This window comes from Carassius auratus, chromosome 39 (assembly GCF_003368295.1).
Source record: "Carassius auratus strain Wakin chromosome 39, ASM336829v1, whole genome shotgun sequence".
NCBI lineage: Eukaryota > Metazoa > Chordata > Actinopteri > Cypriniformes > Cyprinidae > Carassius > Carassius auratus.
This window is the reverse complement of record NC_039281.1, coordinates 262,201-277,865: the sequence shown is the minus strand read 5'-3', so window position 1 is coordinate 277,865 and position 15,665 is coordinate 262,201. Positions and strand designations below refer to the sequence as shown.

The 15,665-nt window shown below is 37.5% G+C and overlaps 1 protein-coding gene across 9 annotated transcripts in view; it reads left to right on the top strand.

Annotated features, from left to right (window-relative positions):
• The window catches only part of LOC113057582 (rap guanine nucleotide exchange factor 2-like), a 103,732-nt gene that overhangs the window by 61,807 nt on the left and 26,260 nt on the right, over positions 1-15,665 (top strand). For 6 of the 9 annotated variants that reach the window (XM_026224987.1, XM_026224988.1, XM_026224990.1 and 3 more), the window contains one exon: positions 554-571. The exons of 2 other annotated variants lie outside the window; for them this stretch is intronic. In XM_026224987.1, the coding sequence (XP_026080772.1) occupies positions 554-571 (18 nt within the window). Of the gene's footprint in view, positions 1-553; positions 572-11,026; positions 11,265-15,665 lie in introns of those variants that run through there. One more of the 9 variants, XM_026224995.1, reaches the window with a different exon arrangement.

Below are 15,665 nucleotides of genomic sequence, written 5' to 3'. Positions count from 1 at the left end.
AATAGTGACTTTAAGACCAGTGAACAGTGACTTCCTTCTTATTGGGTTACACTGGGTACCATTTTGCCTCTATAAATCTGTCTTTTTCCCTTCCTCTCCAGTATTGTGGTGCAGCTGGTCTTTAATTATCATGAGACCCTCGTCAAGTCAATGAATGCCAGCGTTTTTCTTCCTTCGCATCTCTTCGTTTAATGATCACTGCGTTTCATTTTAATAACTAAATGACCTCCCTTTGGTTGCGTAACTGGCCACTTTTCTGTTCACCTGAAGTGTCCAAGTTCCCTTATCTCAGCTTTGTGGTTTTTTTTTATTTCAGCATCCACCTCATGTTTCTCAACTGTGTGTCTGTGCGTATGTGTGTGTGTGCACTACCCTCCTTTGTTTTTTGATAGAATTTGAGCTTTTATAAAGGATGTGTCCCTCTCTTCTTCCCGTAGTATGACTTGCAAAGTGCTTAACAGGGTTTCTCTGAGCCTGCTCTGCTCTTCAGTTACCCAGACGGATAATAACTCTCCTCTTCTCTCCTTCTCTCCTCATTCTGGCTCCTCCACAGGAATGCGTTAAGGCTCAGGTATCGTACTTATTCACTGTTTCTGATTTTTTTGTGTATGTCATTTCCTGCTTAGCTGCGATTACATTATGTATGCGTGTAGGTTATATATATATGTGTGTGTGATAAGAGTTTATGACCCTGTGACCACAGCAATATGGCTTATTTGTGTGGATGTGTGTTGTGTGTGCATTTATGTTTCCAAATGAATGTTTGGTCCAACAGTGCAGTAAAGTGGTTGATGCTGTACTGCAAGCCTTCAGGTTACACACTGAGATTATTAACTCATAACTAGTCGGACAAACTAGATTTTAAAAATAATGTGTGAGTGGCTCTTGTTGGTGGAGAATTACTTTTTTTTGCAATGCTATTAATTGTTTTTAGTGGGTTGCTATGCATTTGCTAGGGTGTTCAGGGTTGTTGCTAGGTGGATGCTAACTGGACCAATTCAAATGATTTTATATTTTACCATTTTAGTTAATTAGCCATACGACAGTCGTATTTTCACAGAAAAACCAAAAAGTTGATTTAAACGCATTTGAATGACATCGGTAACCCAAGATTTGTTTGAACCATTTGATTCAAAGCATTTTTTCCTATTTACTTTACCGTGCACAATTCAATAGTTCAGTCAGTCGTATTTTTTTATTTGTCTTGTTTGTTCAATTTATTTTCCCTATGACCATGTCAGAGTTGCACTAGCTGAGAACAACAAAAAGCAATTTATGATTTTGTAGCTATGCTGAATTGTGCTGCACTACAAAGGCTCAGCCCTTTTTTACACAAACAAGGGTGCATGTAAGATATTTGTGTGCTAATGTTTTTATATGTGTCTGTTTGAGCGTTTTATTTGACGCCCTAGGCCTGATGAGGACTGCTGATGGGTAGACTTTGCTGCGGCTGAGCTGATACTTGTTTTGCCGTAATTAGATTCAGTGAGGAGTGAAGCAAAGCGATTGAGAGACGGAAAGTGTGATCGTGTGTTAGAGATAGGAAAAGAGTGAGAGAGGGAGTCTTGTCAGGTGTTCTTGTGAAGAGTCGGCTCTATTTTTAGAGCTGTCCTCAGTGATGGCTGCTTCTGCAGTATACGGCAACACTGAGACACAAAAGGCCGGCACTTAAAAAGATTTATACCACTATAAACACACCCAGACATGCAAAGCTATCGTAGGGCTTCAGAAGACTTGGAATATAGTATACAGGCTTGTAGGGCCCTTGGGGTTTTATACCGTCACAAATGTATTGTGAAGAATTATCACTAAACATTCTCTGTCTTCTTCATATTTACAGCATAGCACTGTAGAATGAAAATGATTTCTTAGATGGATTTCTGTCCTGCTAAACTGTCCATTAGCATAAATGACAGTTATGATACCCACTCCGTCATAGCTGTTATGACAATTATGATAGAGCTGATGGTTTAAGCCACACGGACGTTTCATATGATAACGGTGGGGCACCGGGTCCAGATGGACGGCTGTCAGCCAGGAGCAGTGTACCTTGCAGAAACCTTGCAGCCGGAGTCGTCCTTTGATCTTGATGTCTTTTCATCCCTCTCTCTTGCGCTCATATTCAGTTTTCAGCAGTTTTGTTGTAGATTAGCATGTGTACATGGCAATAGAGGTTGACAGTTAAACCAGTGTGCTGTAAAGTCCCATCCGGTGACCTTTTAGGTTTATGCTTTAACTTTTATACCTGGAACATTCTTTCTCAAAGGAAATGGCTTCAGCTTTGCTATGTTATGGCTCAAGAACTGATTCATATTCTTATTCATGTATGGGACAAACAAATTATATTGTTATAGATGTTCATTTTAACTGGTTAACCATTAACCGACCGTTAAGAATTTTGACCGATTAAGGGGCTGTTCACATATCGCGTCTTTTGCGCGCTCAAATTCGTTATTTCCAATGTAGGCACGCGGTAGGCGCGCTCATAATGGAAGCGACGGAAGCTGCCTTAGCAAAGGCAGACGCCTCAGGGGCGCAACTGCCCGAGCGCTTTGGAAAGACGGCGCGCCTAGCGTTTTCCACGCATTTTTAGGCGCGATATGTGAACGGCCCCTAATACAATCAGTTAAAAATTCATTTATTTATGTTCAGTAATTTATTAAAATATTTTAAAAGGCTTGCTACATGGTTAAAATATGATACATACGTATTAAAAAAATGGCATAAAAAAAAGAAAAAAAAACATTAGTTGCATTTTATTTTATTATTTCATTCAGAAATAGGCCTTCATTCCAACACGAAATGTTTACGAACAGTATAATAAAAACTGTAAACATAGCTAGGCTATTTTAGTTCCCCGCACTCCACAACAAATCCTTTCAATTAACAGTATTTAGAACAAGAATTAGAACAAGAATTAAAATATGCCTTTACAAAGCTATAGCAATATAAATGACAAGCCAAAACATATTAATTTAGGATAAAACAAAACTGAAACCAACATTGGGTCTCTCACTAAACACATAATCAAATGTTTCCATATCTGTGATGTTTTTGAATGCCAAATTATTTATTATGTAGCCTACCTCACATCGTGACTGACTGTATTTTATTATGATAATGAACAGGATGCATTGTCAATGTAGCAAAGCTTAACTGTGTGCACGCATGCAGTGGCGGTGTCACTTGAGTTTTTTCCTTCTAACAGTGGAAGCAACTTCACCTTTTAGTCATAAAGATAATCGGAATTGTAAACTGTTTGCCTTGATTTTGTGTACATTGACAATAGCAAATCAGCTAGGCTATATATATATATATATATATATATATATATATATATATATATATATATATAGCCTAGTTCTATTATGTTTTTCACCTGTCTCAGATGCGCTGCAGGTGCGTGATGTGAAGCAGGTAAATCCTCATGTTCTGTTTTGTTGCTGCTTTTTGCAAGTGTAAGATTAATCCCAGGAAAACAAATGTGAGTATTTTTAATGGGTCACAGACACTTATGCTTTCTACAATTTAATTCAATTCTAATTTAAAACAATCTTGTCAGTTAACTGTTAATAATCGGGTAATGAGGTCTTAACTCTTTTTCCTGTTTTTCTATGGCATTATGCCTCACTTATTGCATGCAACAATACCAAACATGCAACACAACCAGTATGCTCTGATTTATCAACACATGAATTGCTTCCTCATTAATCAGTCTCAAACTCAAACCAGCACATCATGACTTTAATCACTTTTTGTTTACTTTTTCTTACTTATGTAGAATACTTTCTCTGCCTGACTAACAGAGTCATTCATAGTCGAATCTGAACCAGAATCCTTCATTATTTTTTGATTCCCATACCTTACTGACAAAAAAAGTCACATGTTTTTTTAATGATGATGCATGTTTACAGAAAGTAACTAATTATTTAGATGAGATTTCTCCCTCTCAGTGTTTTATTTAAAATCATTACATATGCAGAAAATATGAATAATTAATATCTTAGCCATAGTTTTGGTATGTGAATGTTGTAGTAATCACATATTACAGAATGCAGCTGCTCTACGTCTGGAAGAAGAGAAAAACACACTTCCTTCTTTGGGTACTGTTACGTTGACCCCCTGTGCCCTCCGCAATTACCAGAATGCCACGTCTCTATCTACCATTGTTTTTAGACCAGCAACTCTTCCTCCTGCCTTTATTTCCTTTAGAAAGTCAATACAGCTCTCTTGTTCTAGTAGGAAATCCCTTTCCTGCATCTGTGTTTTGACAGGAAGCATGCAGGATTGGACGTGCACTGGTGAAACATGTACACTTTGAACCCTGATAGGCGGTATGAGAATCAAAGAACACTTATGGGCAAGCCAAGGCACTTCCATTTTCCTCCACAGGATTGAACACCTATGTTGTCTATAGCACTGATCTTTAATTAGTCCCGTGCTAAACATATCCATCCAAGACATATCAGCTCTGTCTAGCCACATGGTAAGAGAAAAAAAAAAAAACACACTTTTGCCATTGGTCAATAAGCCACACAACCATAATTGAGATGCAATGACTTCTAAAAAACAAACAAAAAAAACTAATATATACTTTATTTAATATTTTTAATATTTTCATAAACTGTTAGCTGTTTATGGCTGCCAAACTAGCAACTTTCTGCATTTTACCACAGTTTAAAACGCTGCTCATATCTTTAGAATAAAAATTATATATTATATATATATTTAACAGCTATTGTTTAAATGCTGAATTGAAAAGTTGTTAATTGTGAAAATGAACATCAATACTTCGTCCTGCCCAGTGTCACCCTTTAACCCATTGTTAATGCAACATTTTTTTTTTCTCTTTAATAACATATACAGGTCATTTGAAGTTGCCCTCCTCCTTGTAGTATCAAGGCAGTGGTCCTTATTGTTATGCATGTGGTGTTCACGGTCTACAATCTTAAGAAGCCATAACACTGCATGTTAATTAATGTGCAAGTCATTTAGAAGATTACTCCATGCACTAAGCATCATTATAGACATGTAATGTAATGAAATGGGTTAATTGAGTTGTAAGTTGAACTGGGCCTTATATCACAGTATAAATAATTATATAACATGAAAATAAAATTTATATCAATGTAATTATTTGCTCGTGACCCTACAGAAGATAAGTGATTTGGAGAATAAATGGATAGATGTATATAATTATTTTGTCCATGAAATGGTTTATATTTTTGTGATTTATATTGGATGATAGAGTAAATTGAAATAATTTACAAAATATAAATTATTATTTATGTTTCTTCAGCATGCTCGGATATAAATAATCTAAAGAAGTCCTGTCCACTTTACCCAAATAAATATACTTTATATACCACATTATGAATGATCCTTTTTACCTGGTATAGACCACCCAGCATTATTCATCAACATATATTATACCTTTATATTATATTAGCGGTCTCAACAAAAATGAGTGTTTGCATTTGCTTGCCAGAGTTGCAAGGAGCTTACTTCATTGTGAGACTGTAGCTGTAGTCTATCTTTGTGAAGAATGAGTCAAGTCTAGCCCTACTGTATTTAAATTTTGAAAAGGTTTGGCGTGAAAAGAATGATCCAGAAGAGCTTCAGTCAATGTTAATCCTATCTGTCTGCCCCCGCTCGCTCCCACTTCCTCTCATTTCCTCTGCATCCCGACTCCCTTGTGTGTATAGGTTGGAGAAGGATCTTTGACAGTTGTGCTGTTTTCAGCAGTAGAGGGATAGCTTTTCAAAAGGAACTAATATCTCAATTTGTATTCTGAAAAGCCTCTCAGAGTCTTGTAGGAAGCTTGGCATATTTTGCCAACATCATCAGTTCTCAAAACCCCTGGGTTTTCCTTTTTTTTTGATGGATTGATTCATTGATCAAAACTTTGATCAATAAAGTTTAATACACCATACACCGTTTCATATTATTGCATGTTTTAATGTATTGCACTTTCGATTTGTGCATCGAATAGAAACCATAACAGCTGTCATTTGATGGAACTTGGATGACATGACTAGTGAAAGTCTGTTAATCCACAGATCATTGGTCATTTTAAAATGATCAGAATCAGCTTTATTGTGTTATCTCCAAAGATTACCGACTGCTTTCTTAATGTTCTTAGTGGATATGTTTTTTTATAGTTTTTTTTTTTATTATTATTATTATATTTTTGAAACAAATTTGCATCGATTTTTTTCTTATTTCTCATAAAAGCATACATCATAGTATCATTGAAATATTGCTGTCATTATTGTAGTATTTAAGTTTGTTTATTTTCATTTTTATTAATATTTTGAATCTGTATTATTTTCCATCTTCATTTGAATTATAGTTAATTTTTGTCATTTTTTGTCACATTTTTATGCCTATATAGTGTTTATTAATTTATATTTCAGTTTTAGTGTGTCATTTCATTACATGAAATTAAATTGAAAAGAGCTGAAACAAAAGTTCTATATATTCTATATAAATATTGTACAAAATTTGTGCAATGCAAAATGTGTTTTGCCCTATTAGTTACATTTTTTTCAGCATTTTTCGTGTTTGCTATCATTAAATTGTATTATATTGACCACTTTGATCTCTAGTTATCTATATGAATTGGCCTGTTTTAAAACCCATATCCATTGATCTAAACTGGTTACTGTGTACCTTAATCTAAAACCTATTTGCTCACTTCAAACAAATGTATTCTGTCTTCATGGACATGGATGCTCTTTGTTGTTTCACATGAAGCAGAGGCTGCTTGACCCAGTCTCAGCCTTTTCATAATGAGTATCTTTTGTTCCTGAAATACACTCTGGGTGATGCTGAGGTGTCCCTTGATGTGACCCTGTTACCACAGCGACGTAATGACGCTCAGTTTCCCTATGATGATTGGTGGTTACTCTAACGACGGGACGTGGAGCACGTGAGCTTGTTTTTGTCAGGCATTACATCACCGGGGATGATGTCATCAGGGGGTTGTTTTGGTCCCTTTGCATAGCTGGAAGCCGTCCAAAATTTCACTCGCAAATGCCTATCTGTATCTTCACACCCACATCACTTCTGTGAGCACAAACATGCAAGCTGGTCGTTTCTATTTGATATGGTTGTGAAATGCTTATGTTTAAGAATAATTAACATTTCATTGTATTAAATTGGTATAAAGCCTTTAATGCAACCATTTACAACACACATTTTAATGAAAATATATTTTCTTGAGCAATTATTCCTTCAACTATTCCTTTCAATGTTTAAGGTTTTTTATCTGTTTTTTTTTTTTACCTATATTTTTACTGTTAAGGTTATTGTTACTATACTTTTAACTATTTTGTGTATATATGTATTTTTGTATATATGTATGTATGTCTTTAGCATAATATATGAATATTTGCATATGCATAAGTCATCTGATTGGCTGTCTGTTGGCCAATTGTCCTTGAAGCAATGTTCACATTTTTCTTTGTTATTCAAATTCTCATTATCATATAGTTCCAGGCCAGGGCACAGCTAGATATCACGGTTCACCTATCCGTGAAACAATGAGCACTTTATACTGGATGGACAGATGATTGATTGGTTGAATTATAACATTTACTGTACGTCTTTATTTTGACTGACAGAGAGAGAGATGGACCTTTAGGGAAGTGTGTGTGTGTGTGTGTGTGTGTTTGTGTGTGTGTGTGGAGGGTGAGCTCACTTCAGTCATCACAAAGCTAAGGGGTTGTGTGTGGGCGGGGCTGTCAGTCGCCCAGAGGGGGTAACCGGAGTGTGTGTGGTGGGGGTGGGGAGTGAATTGGCACCATTGTCATAGTAATACAGAGGATGTCAGAGAGCCATGTGCTCTACGCTTCTGTCGTCTGCTCCTGTCTTCCATATCTCTGCCTCTCTGTCTATTTCTCTTCCTCTCCAGCCTTCTCTCACACTCTCCCACCCAAACCGACCAGGAAATGGCTCTCCTTCACAGTTGCCATGCCAACTGCCTGCAGCCCTGGTGGTGAGCGGAGGGGAGCGTGATAATGACATAAATCTCGCTGGGCTAACTGTGCTCATCCTTCATTTCTCTTGTCTTTCCATCCCTCTCTTCCTCTCTGAACCCCCACCACCATTCAACTCTCTCTCTCATCCTCTCTTATTTCCATCCCTGCACCTCACCCGTTGCATACTCTTTTATTCTCATTTTCTCATTAGCACTGTCTTGGACACTTGCAGAGTCTGTGTGAGTATGTGCATGTATGTAGATAGGTTATTCACACTAAATACTTCTGATAAGTTGACATGCCCTGTTCAACATGCTACGTTCCATCTAAAACTAATTTAAAAGGTATGTCTTTGCATGGTACTAGCAACACCGAAGTCATATTCCAAGGGAAATCAATATCAATAAATCAATTTAATACATAAATACAAAGTGTAACTTGCAAATACACACACACACACAAACAAAATTGTATAACTATGTTATAATCATATGAAAAGATTACAGAGATACTTGTATTAAAGGATTAGTTCACTTTCAGAATAAAAAAAAAATCCTTATAATTTACTCACCCCCATGCTGTCCAAGATGTTCATGTTTTTCTTTCTTCAGTCGTAATTCGTAAACCTAGAGAAACGATCTGTCATTTTCATTTTAACCACAAATGCCAGTCTTCCACTAGCTTGACTTCACGCATTACGTAGTCATGTTGGTAAGGTAACGTGTGACATAGGCGGAAGTACCAACCCAGTGTTTACAAAGCGAACATGCAAAGAAGATCAAATGACATTTACAAACAAAGGTAAAACAGCAATGTCAGATGATTTTGAAGTTGGAGAAAATTAAAAGGAGTTTTTTTGTCCTACCCTACCTTTCTGAGCTAACCGTGTGACCTTTCCAATGTGAAGATGTGCTTTTGTGGTTAAAAAGTATATACATTTTTATTTAATTTTTTAAAAGTGACCAATTGCTTCCATAGACAAGACCATTATTACTTGGCTGGGATTGCGTAGAGCCCTTTGAAGCTGCATTGAAACTGCAGTTTGGACCTTCATCCCACTGGCCACAAATAAAGGGGTCATCGGATGACCATTTTCCAAAAGTTGATATGATTCTTTAGGGTCTTGATGAAAAGTCTGTAACATAGTTTTTTTTTTTATATATATATATATAATTTATTAATGGTAGTTTAAAACAAAACCCTTTTTACCCTGTCAAAAACAGCTCTTTTCAGAGCAAGCCATTCTGTTGCATTTTCCATTAAATGCAAATGAGCTCTGTAGACCCCGCCTCTCTCATCCGAGCCGCTCTCTGAGAAACCACACAGAATGTTCTCATACAGTAGGAACATTAAAAACAAAACAAAAAAAAACATTCAATATATACATATTCCCTAGTCAAAACAGAGGTTGGGGCCAGACATGTCAAAAGGACTGTTATTTTTTTATTACCAAAGAGAGTATGCGATTGAAAAAAAAAAAAAAAAAATGTAGTGCAAGATGATATCATCACTACATTTGGTTTTTTCCACTAAAGCCCCTTTCACACTGCGATTCCGGAAAATACACGGGTAATTGTGTCCCGGCAATTGTTCCTGGGTCGCTAGATTTTGCCCCTTTCGCACTAGGGCAGTGAATTTTTATTCAATATTCGAATATGCATTCGAACATGACATATAAAAATACGTTGCATGATATCCGATATCCGTTCAAATTAGATTTTTCTCAAAAGTGACAGCCCTATTTCACACTGCCAGTGATTTCCTTAAATATGTGCGTGCATTTACACACAACCCGTAAGGTCCCGTAATGACATGTGACATCAGGACGTGACATATAATGTACGAGTCGAAAACGCTAGACACGTTAAAGTTCCTTTAAACTGGCAAACGATCTCAGCTTCAGCGCAGATAGGAGCAAACTGATCTCTGCTTCATTACAGTTTGCACATATTTTTTTGTCGCGAACGTTGGTTGATCTGCCTTCAAAACACTTGGTAAAAGAGTCTCGCGATAACACTCATCATCATCGTCATCGTCATCATCATCATCATCATCATTATAACACACCCTCTGCGGCATTTATTCTGGCTTTTGTACAGAGCTCGTTCCGGGACTGAACCCGGCAATGTTGCAAAGTCCCCAACCAGGGAATGATTCTGGAATCAATCCCGGGACATGTTTGCTCTCGCACAGAAGGCGATCCGACAATATTCTGGCAATTTTCCAGGTTCAACGTGCAGTGTGAAAGGGCTAAAGAAAAAAGTCGGCTGAAAGATATTTTTGCCAGCTTTTAGAATTAAAGTATAATTGTTGGCCTCATAGACAGTCTAAAAGCCACGATTTTATTTTTGAAATGGTAAGCAGTTACAGAACTTATATTTTTCTTATCCATATTAATGTTAACCCTGGAGAAGATGTTGTTGTGTGTCTACTACCCGTATGTGTGTTGGTGTGTATGTATGTAGTATAGCAGGCACCAGCGGCGCTCTTTCAACATCACTGAAGGAGGGAGGAGGTTCCTATTCAAAGCCCCCTCTCTTCCCCCCCTCCACACACACACACACACACTCTCTCTCTCTCTTACACACTCACACACCCCCTGCTTTGGACACAAATGAACCGGGAGTGTTTAACAAAGACAATCAGGATGCGTGAGGTTGGTTCTCTGGTCACAGCCTCAGCTAATGGTGCATAAAACCGTTTGCGTGGAGACGAAAGAGACAGAGGAAGAGGATGGGGAGGGAGTGAAAGTGCTGTCAGCCATTTTTGCCTTTTTTCCCCTCATTTTTTCTAACGGCGTTGATCGGCATTGGTCATCACTGGTGGGAGAGTCTTACCTAATTACCTGAGACGGAAGATTGGGTTTTTGCTCATTGCTGCTGGGATTTCTCTTCCTTTTGCACTGCGCTTTTTCCTTTTATTTTAATTCATCCCCTTTTTGCGGACCCAGTGGATGGACAGATGCTGTGTTCTTGACAAGGAAAACCGTTGAGATATATATAAATATATATATATATTTTTTTTTGTACTGGGAACCGTGTTTTTCAAATTTAGTGCATCATCTCTGGTGAACATACTCTCTCCCCCTCCTTCCCCGGGAAAGATTCTCCTCTTCTCCCCTGCAGGAGAGACAGGGGAACACTCACTGGAGGGGGGAGAGAGGGAAAGATTAGTGGGAACTAGCAGGATGCTTAAATTTCGCCCTGGCTCTGCACCTCCATTATGAAGCCATTAGTTAGTAGTGGCGGCCATGGAGTCTCCAGCCAGGCTGATAAAAGCCCCGTAAGTATCGACCTTACATTGCTAGCTCTCTCTCCTCAAAATACTACCAGCATTCGCTCATCAGATTAGCCTGATGTGCTGAACATGATCTAGGATGGATGGGAACAGCGTTAGATGCATTGAATGGCTAATGTTATATTCATTGCAGAAAGATAAATGAGTTCTATGTGGTTTCAAAAGGCATATTTCTGTGTCTCGAACAGCGTTTCTTGGAATTCATTGTTATTTTAAAGGGTTAATTGCATGTATGCAGATATGTTTTAATTGACATTTCACGCAAGTCTAGTGTAGCGCTGTGTTGTATCGCTCGACTATGTTGTTTTATGTATATTTATATTGTATCACTTGGAATATTGTTTTATGAGAGGCTGTCAAGTGCCACGACCTCATTCATCCGCTGCTAGTGTAATGTGTGTCAGTGTGTGAAGGCGTCCATGTGCACACCGCCCCCCGTCACCCCGCACACGCTCAGACGTGTGTGTACCGAATGATGAAATGGCCAAGATCGTGCCGTGCTTGTCACAGCTTTTGGGAATCAGTTTTAGATTTAAATGGCTTTATGATGACTGTGTGTGAGTGTTTGAGTGTGGGAGGAGATATGACAACGCTGTCAGCTCAATATGTTGCGTTTCATGAAGCCGTTTGTGGCTGAATACATCGTTGAATGCCTCAATGCTTGTTCACATACGTGTGTGTGTGTGTGTGTGTGTGTGTGTGTGCGAGTGAGTGATCACGTTCGGTGGTGTTTGCACATGGGTGGCATCGGAAAGCGATCAGCACTGGACTGCTGAGTGGAATGATGAGCACTTTTAGCTGTAAATGAATTGATCTTCTGTCAACCATAATGTGCTAGTGTTCATCTGGCCTTGTGCAAGCCCTGAAAACATGTGCTGGTCTACGAACATCTTCATAGACCCTGACATAACTGTGTGTTGCTATGCAACAAATACAACAATTCACTGTGCAATTTGCAGTGATACTGTGAACAGGTGTTTTTTTGTCAGAGTGTGAAGGTATTAGCATAACTAGAAAAATGTATTGACCAATCAGATGTCAGAACCGAATTTATATTTTTATAATATTATTTTCCTCTTAATGCATGCTAGTTCACTCAGTGGCCATCTTGGTAACTCCACTGGGCAGCTATTTTCTATCTAGAATTTTTGTTTTTTTAAATGTAAGGCAGGTATTCCAACTTTTTTTTTTTCATTATCTCCTCCTCTTCATACTTTCTTTAATTCAGTTCAGTGCAAGATTTTATGCGTTTATGTGATGAATATATACAGTGTTTATGTGATGCATATATACAGCAAAACTATAATATTGTAGAACAGTAAAAATAAATATATATATAATTCCATTTGAGTATATAGTAAAATGGAATTTATTTTTGGGATGGCAAGTTGTATTGCTCGTATCATACTCTACCTGTTGAGCTGCAAGAATTATTCAAAGTCATATAGTTTGTGCTGTAACTGAAGTACAAAAGTCCTTCAAATATAATTTAGCCTTTGTTCCTCTTTCTGTAAAAGTCTTAATAATGTTTTTTTTTATGTTTTTATCATAATTTATCTGCATCTTTAAAGAGATCAGAACTTGGAGAATTTAATTGCAGACACACTTCATTGAACATCAGGAAGTTGTCTTTTCCCATAGCTTTATTCCCTACATTAGCGTAGTAAATATATTGGCGTGTATTTGTGAGAATATTGGTTCTGTTTAATCTGACGCCCAGCCGAAGCGCTTTAATCTTTTGATCCTCTCAGCTCAGGAAAGTGAGAGGACTCTAGAGCGATGCTGAGGATTATGGGATAGGTTTGCAGCTTTGAGTCCTCCAGCATCAGCTCTTTTTTTTTTTTTATAATGTCACACCTTTTGCTTTGACAGACATGAGCTCATCACACGCATATAAGCTACAGGTTCACACATCCACACTTTAAATGCTTTACAGCAGGTAGGGTTTTGTTAGAAACAAGTATGCGTACAATTGTGAGTAAAAATAAGATTTCCTACTTTCAAAAATCTATTTTTGTTGCACTCTTGTCTGGTTATGTAGGTCATTAAGACCGCGGTATCTTTTTTGGACTTGCATTCGTACAGATAAGTTTGAAAGGTTAAAGTTGCCTTAAACCCATTCATTTATTCACAAACTCCCCCAGAGACATCACAAGAGTGATATTTGGGACCCCCGCGAGTTTAGCGTGCTCTCTGTGACCTGTGCGCTGTTTGACTAAAAGCCTCTTGGGTTTAATTGACAGAGGCCTAACCTAAATTGTGTGGTAGGAGAGTTTAGTCTTTATTATGTGCAGCAGTGACATGAAAAGGGCACTTAAAGGACAGAAGCGGACCCCTGGGTGGGCATGGGAGGCAGGCAGGATATTGCTATTGACACATGTATATCGACTGCTGACGCTACCAACATTTTGTCCAAATGATGTCTTTGCATACCAAAGATGTATGTAGAGTCAAAACGGGCTGGGCTGTTGCTGATAAATGGATCAGTTTTGGTCATTTTTTTACATTTGAGTTTTAATTTAATTTTGCCCTGAGGAGTTTATGCTATCATTAATCATTGGTAGGACTGGTATCTGTTTTGTTTTGTTTTTTTAATCCCTGTGTATCAGCCCTCCAAGTTAATGCATGGTAATTTTGTTGTTTTTGAATGGGGCGGCGTGATATTTATATATATATATATATATATATATATATATATATATATATATATATATATATATAAACTACTGTAAAAGTATATCAATTTCTTTATTATTATTTTATTTTTTTGACAGTCATGGATATTAATGAAACTTAAAGTACTGATAACCTACAGTTCAGTAAGCGATGTTGAGTCATAAGTTTGTGCAGTCAAGGATTCATAAGATTCATCAGCAAAACCAGTACCTTCTGAGTTTGTGAGTCATTTTGAATGATTCATTAGATGAACTGGTTCATTTGATGTGAGGATAACTGAATGAAAAGATGTGTTGTCTTGCCATTATTTTGCAGTACACAGCCTCATTACTTTCCATTCAGCCCGCAAACTCATATTTATAATTATATGGGTCAAATATAATTTTTTTAATACTGCTTTAACCACCCCCACCTTAGAGAATAAACTTCATTAATCTTCAGTTCCGTTTCTTTCCAGTGAAGCGCCTCATAAAATGAACCGTGTATATTAGCGGGTTGAATCTTTGGAAGGAGATAATATTTGTGTGTTGCCTGTGGCCATGAGATTTATGAAACTGAAGTATTTTATAAGAAGATCATACAAAGTGTTAGGAAGATAAATTAAACATCATGGACAATTTGTGTAATATTTAGGACTTGAAACACTTTGTAATCTTTTATTCTCTTCTTCAGTCATATGCCGACCCACAGGGCCAAATCAGGAGATTTCTGCAGAATTGGAACAGCTGTTGTTGTTGCACAAAGTTCCTCTTTTCCCCTGCTAACTGTTTTGCCTAATTTAATTATACTCTTAGCGCAGTTTAACATTTTTCCATGTTTGCAGCTCAGAGAGTTAGGTGATGGGCCTAAAACAAAGGTGTTCTTTCACATTTCTCAAGTCTTATCACCATCCTTCTCCTTCGATGCACCTAAAGACCATTTAAAAATATCAGTGACTTTCCACTTCAAACAAAAATACATTTGTCTTTTCTTAAACAATGTACATGTATTTCTGTAGAAAGCTCTTGTCATTGTAATGAAGATGATGTTAAAATACACTGTGCAGTTGAAACTCCTGTGGGAAGCATCACGTGCAAATCACCCTCATTTAGAATCAAAAATGCCCCTTGAAGATGGCATCGCTCAGTTGCTTCTCCCCTCAGTGTAAGCTGGTAACTGCTTCATTGTTCCCTGTTCGTCAGGGATGTTTATTTCGGTTATTTTTCCTAACTGACAACCGATGCTCGTTACCAGATTATTAACCGTTAACCGACAAGATTATTTTAAATTAGAATTGAATTAAATTAAAAAAGAAAAGTGGTTTGTGACATTAACAATACTAATATTTGTTTCCTGGGGATAAATTTTACATGCACAAAATGCAACAAACAACAGAACATAAGGATTCACATGATCTTCATATCACAACATGCACCTGCAGGGTATCTGCGAGCGGAGAAAAACATAATCAAGCTAGGCTATTGTAACAATGTTAATACTCCATATACATCGGGAAGAAGGAGGCGGGAACCGGCGCACAATCAAAATGAAACTTTAATTATTCAAAATAAACACAAAACAGCACACCAGCCCCTCACGGACGACTGGTGCGCACGAAATAAAAACCAAAACATAAAATAATGTCCCAGGCCTGGTCCTCTCTCGTCCTTCACTATAGTCGCTCCAGTTTTATATCCTTCCATCTCCTACGTGGGACTCGATACTGGCGGT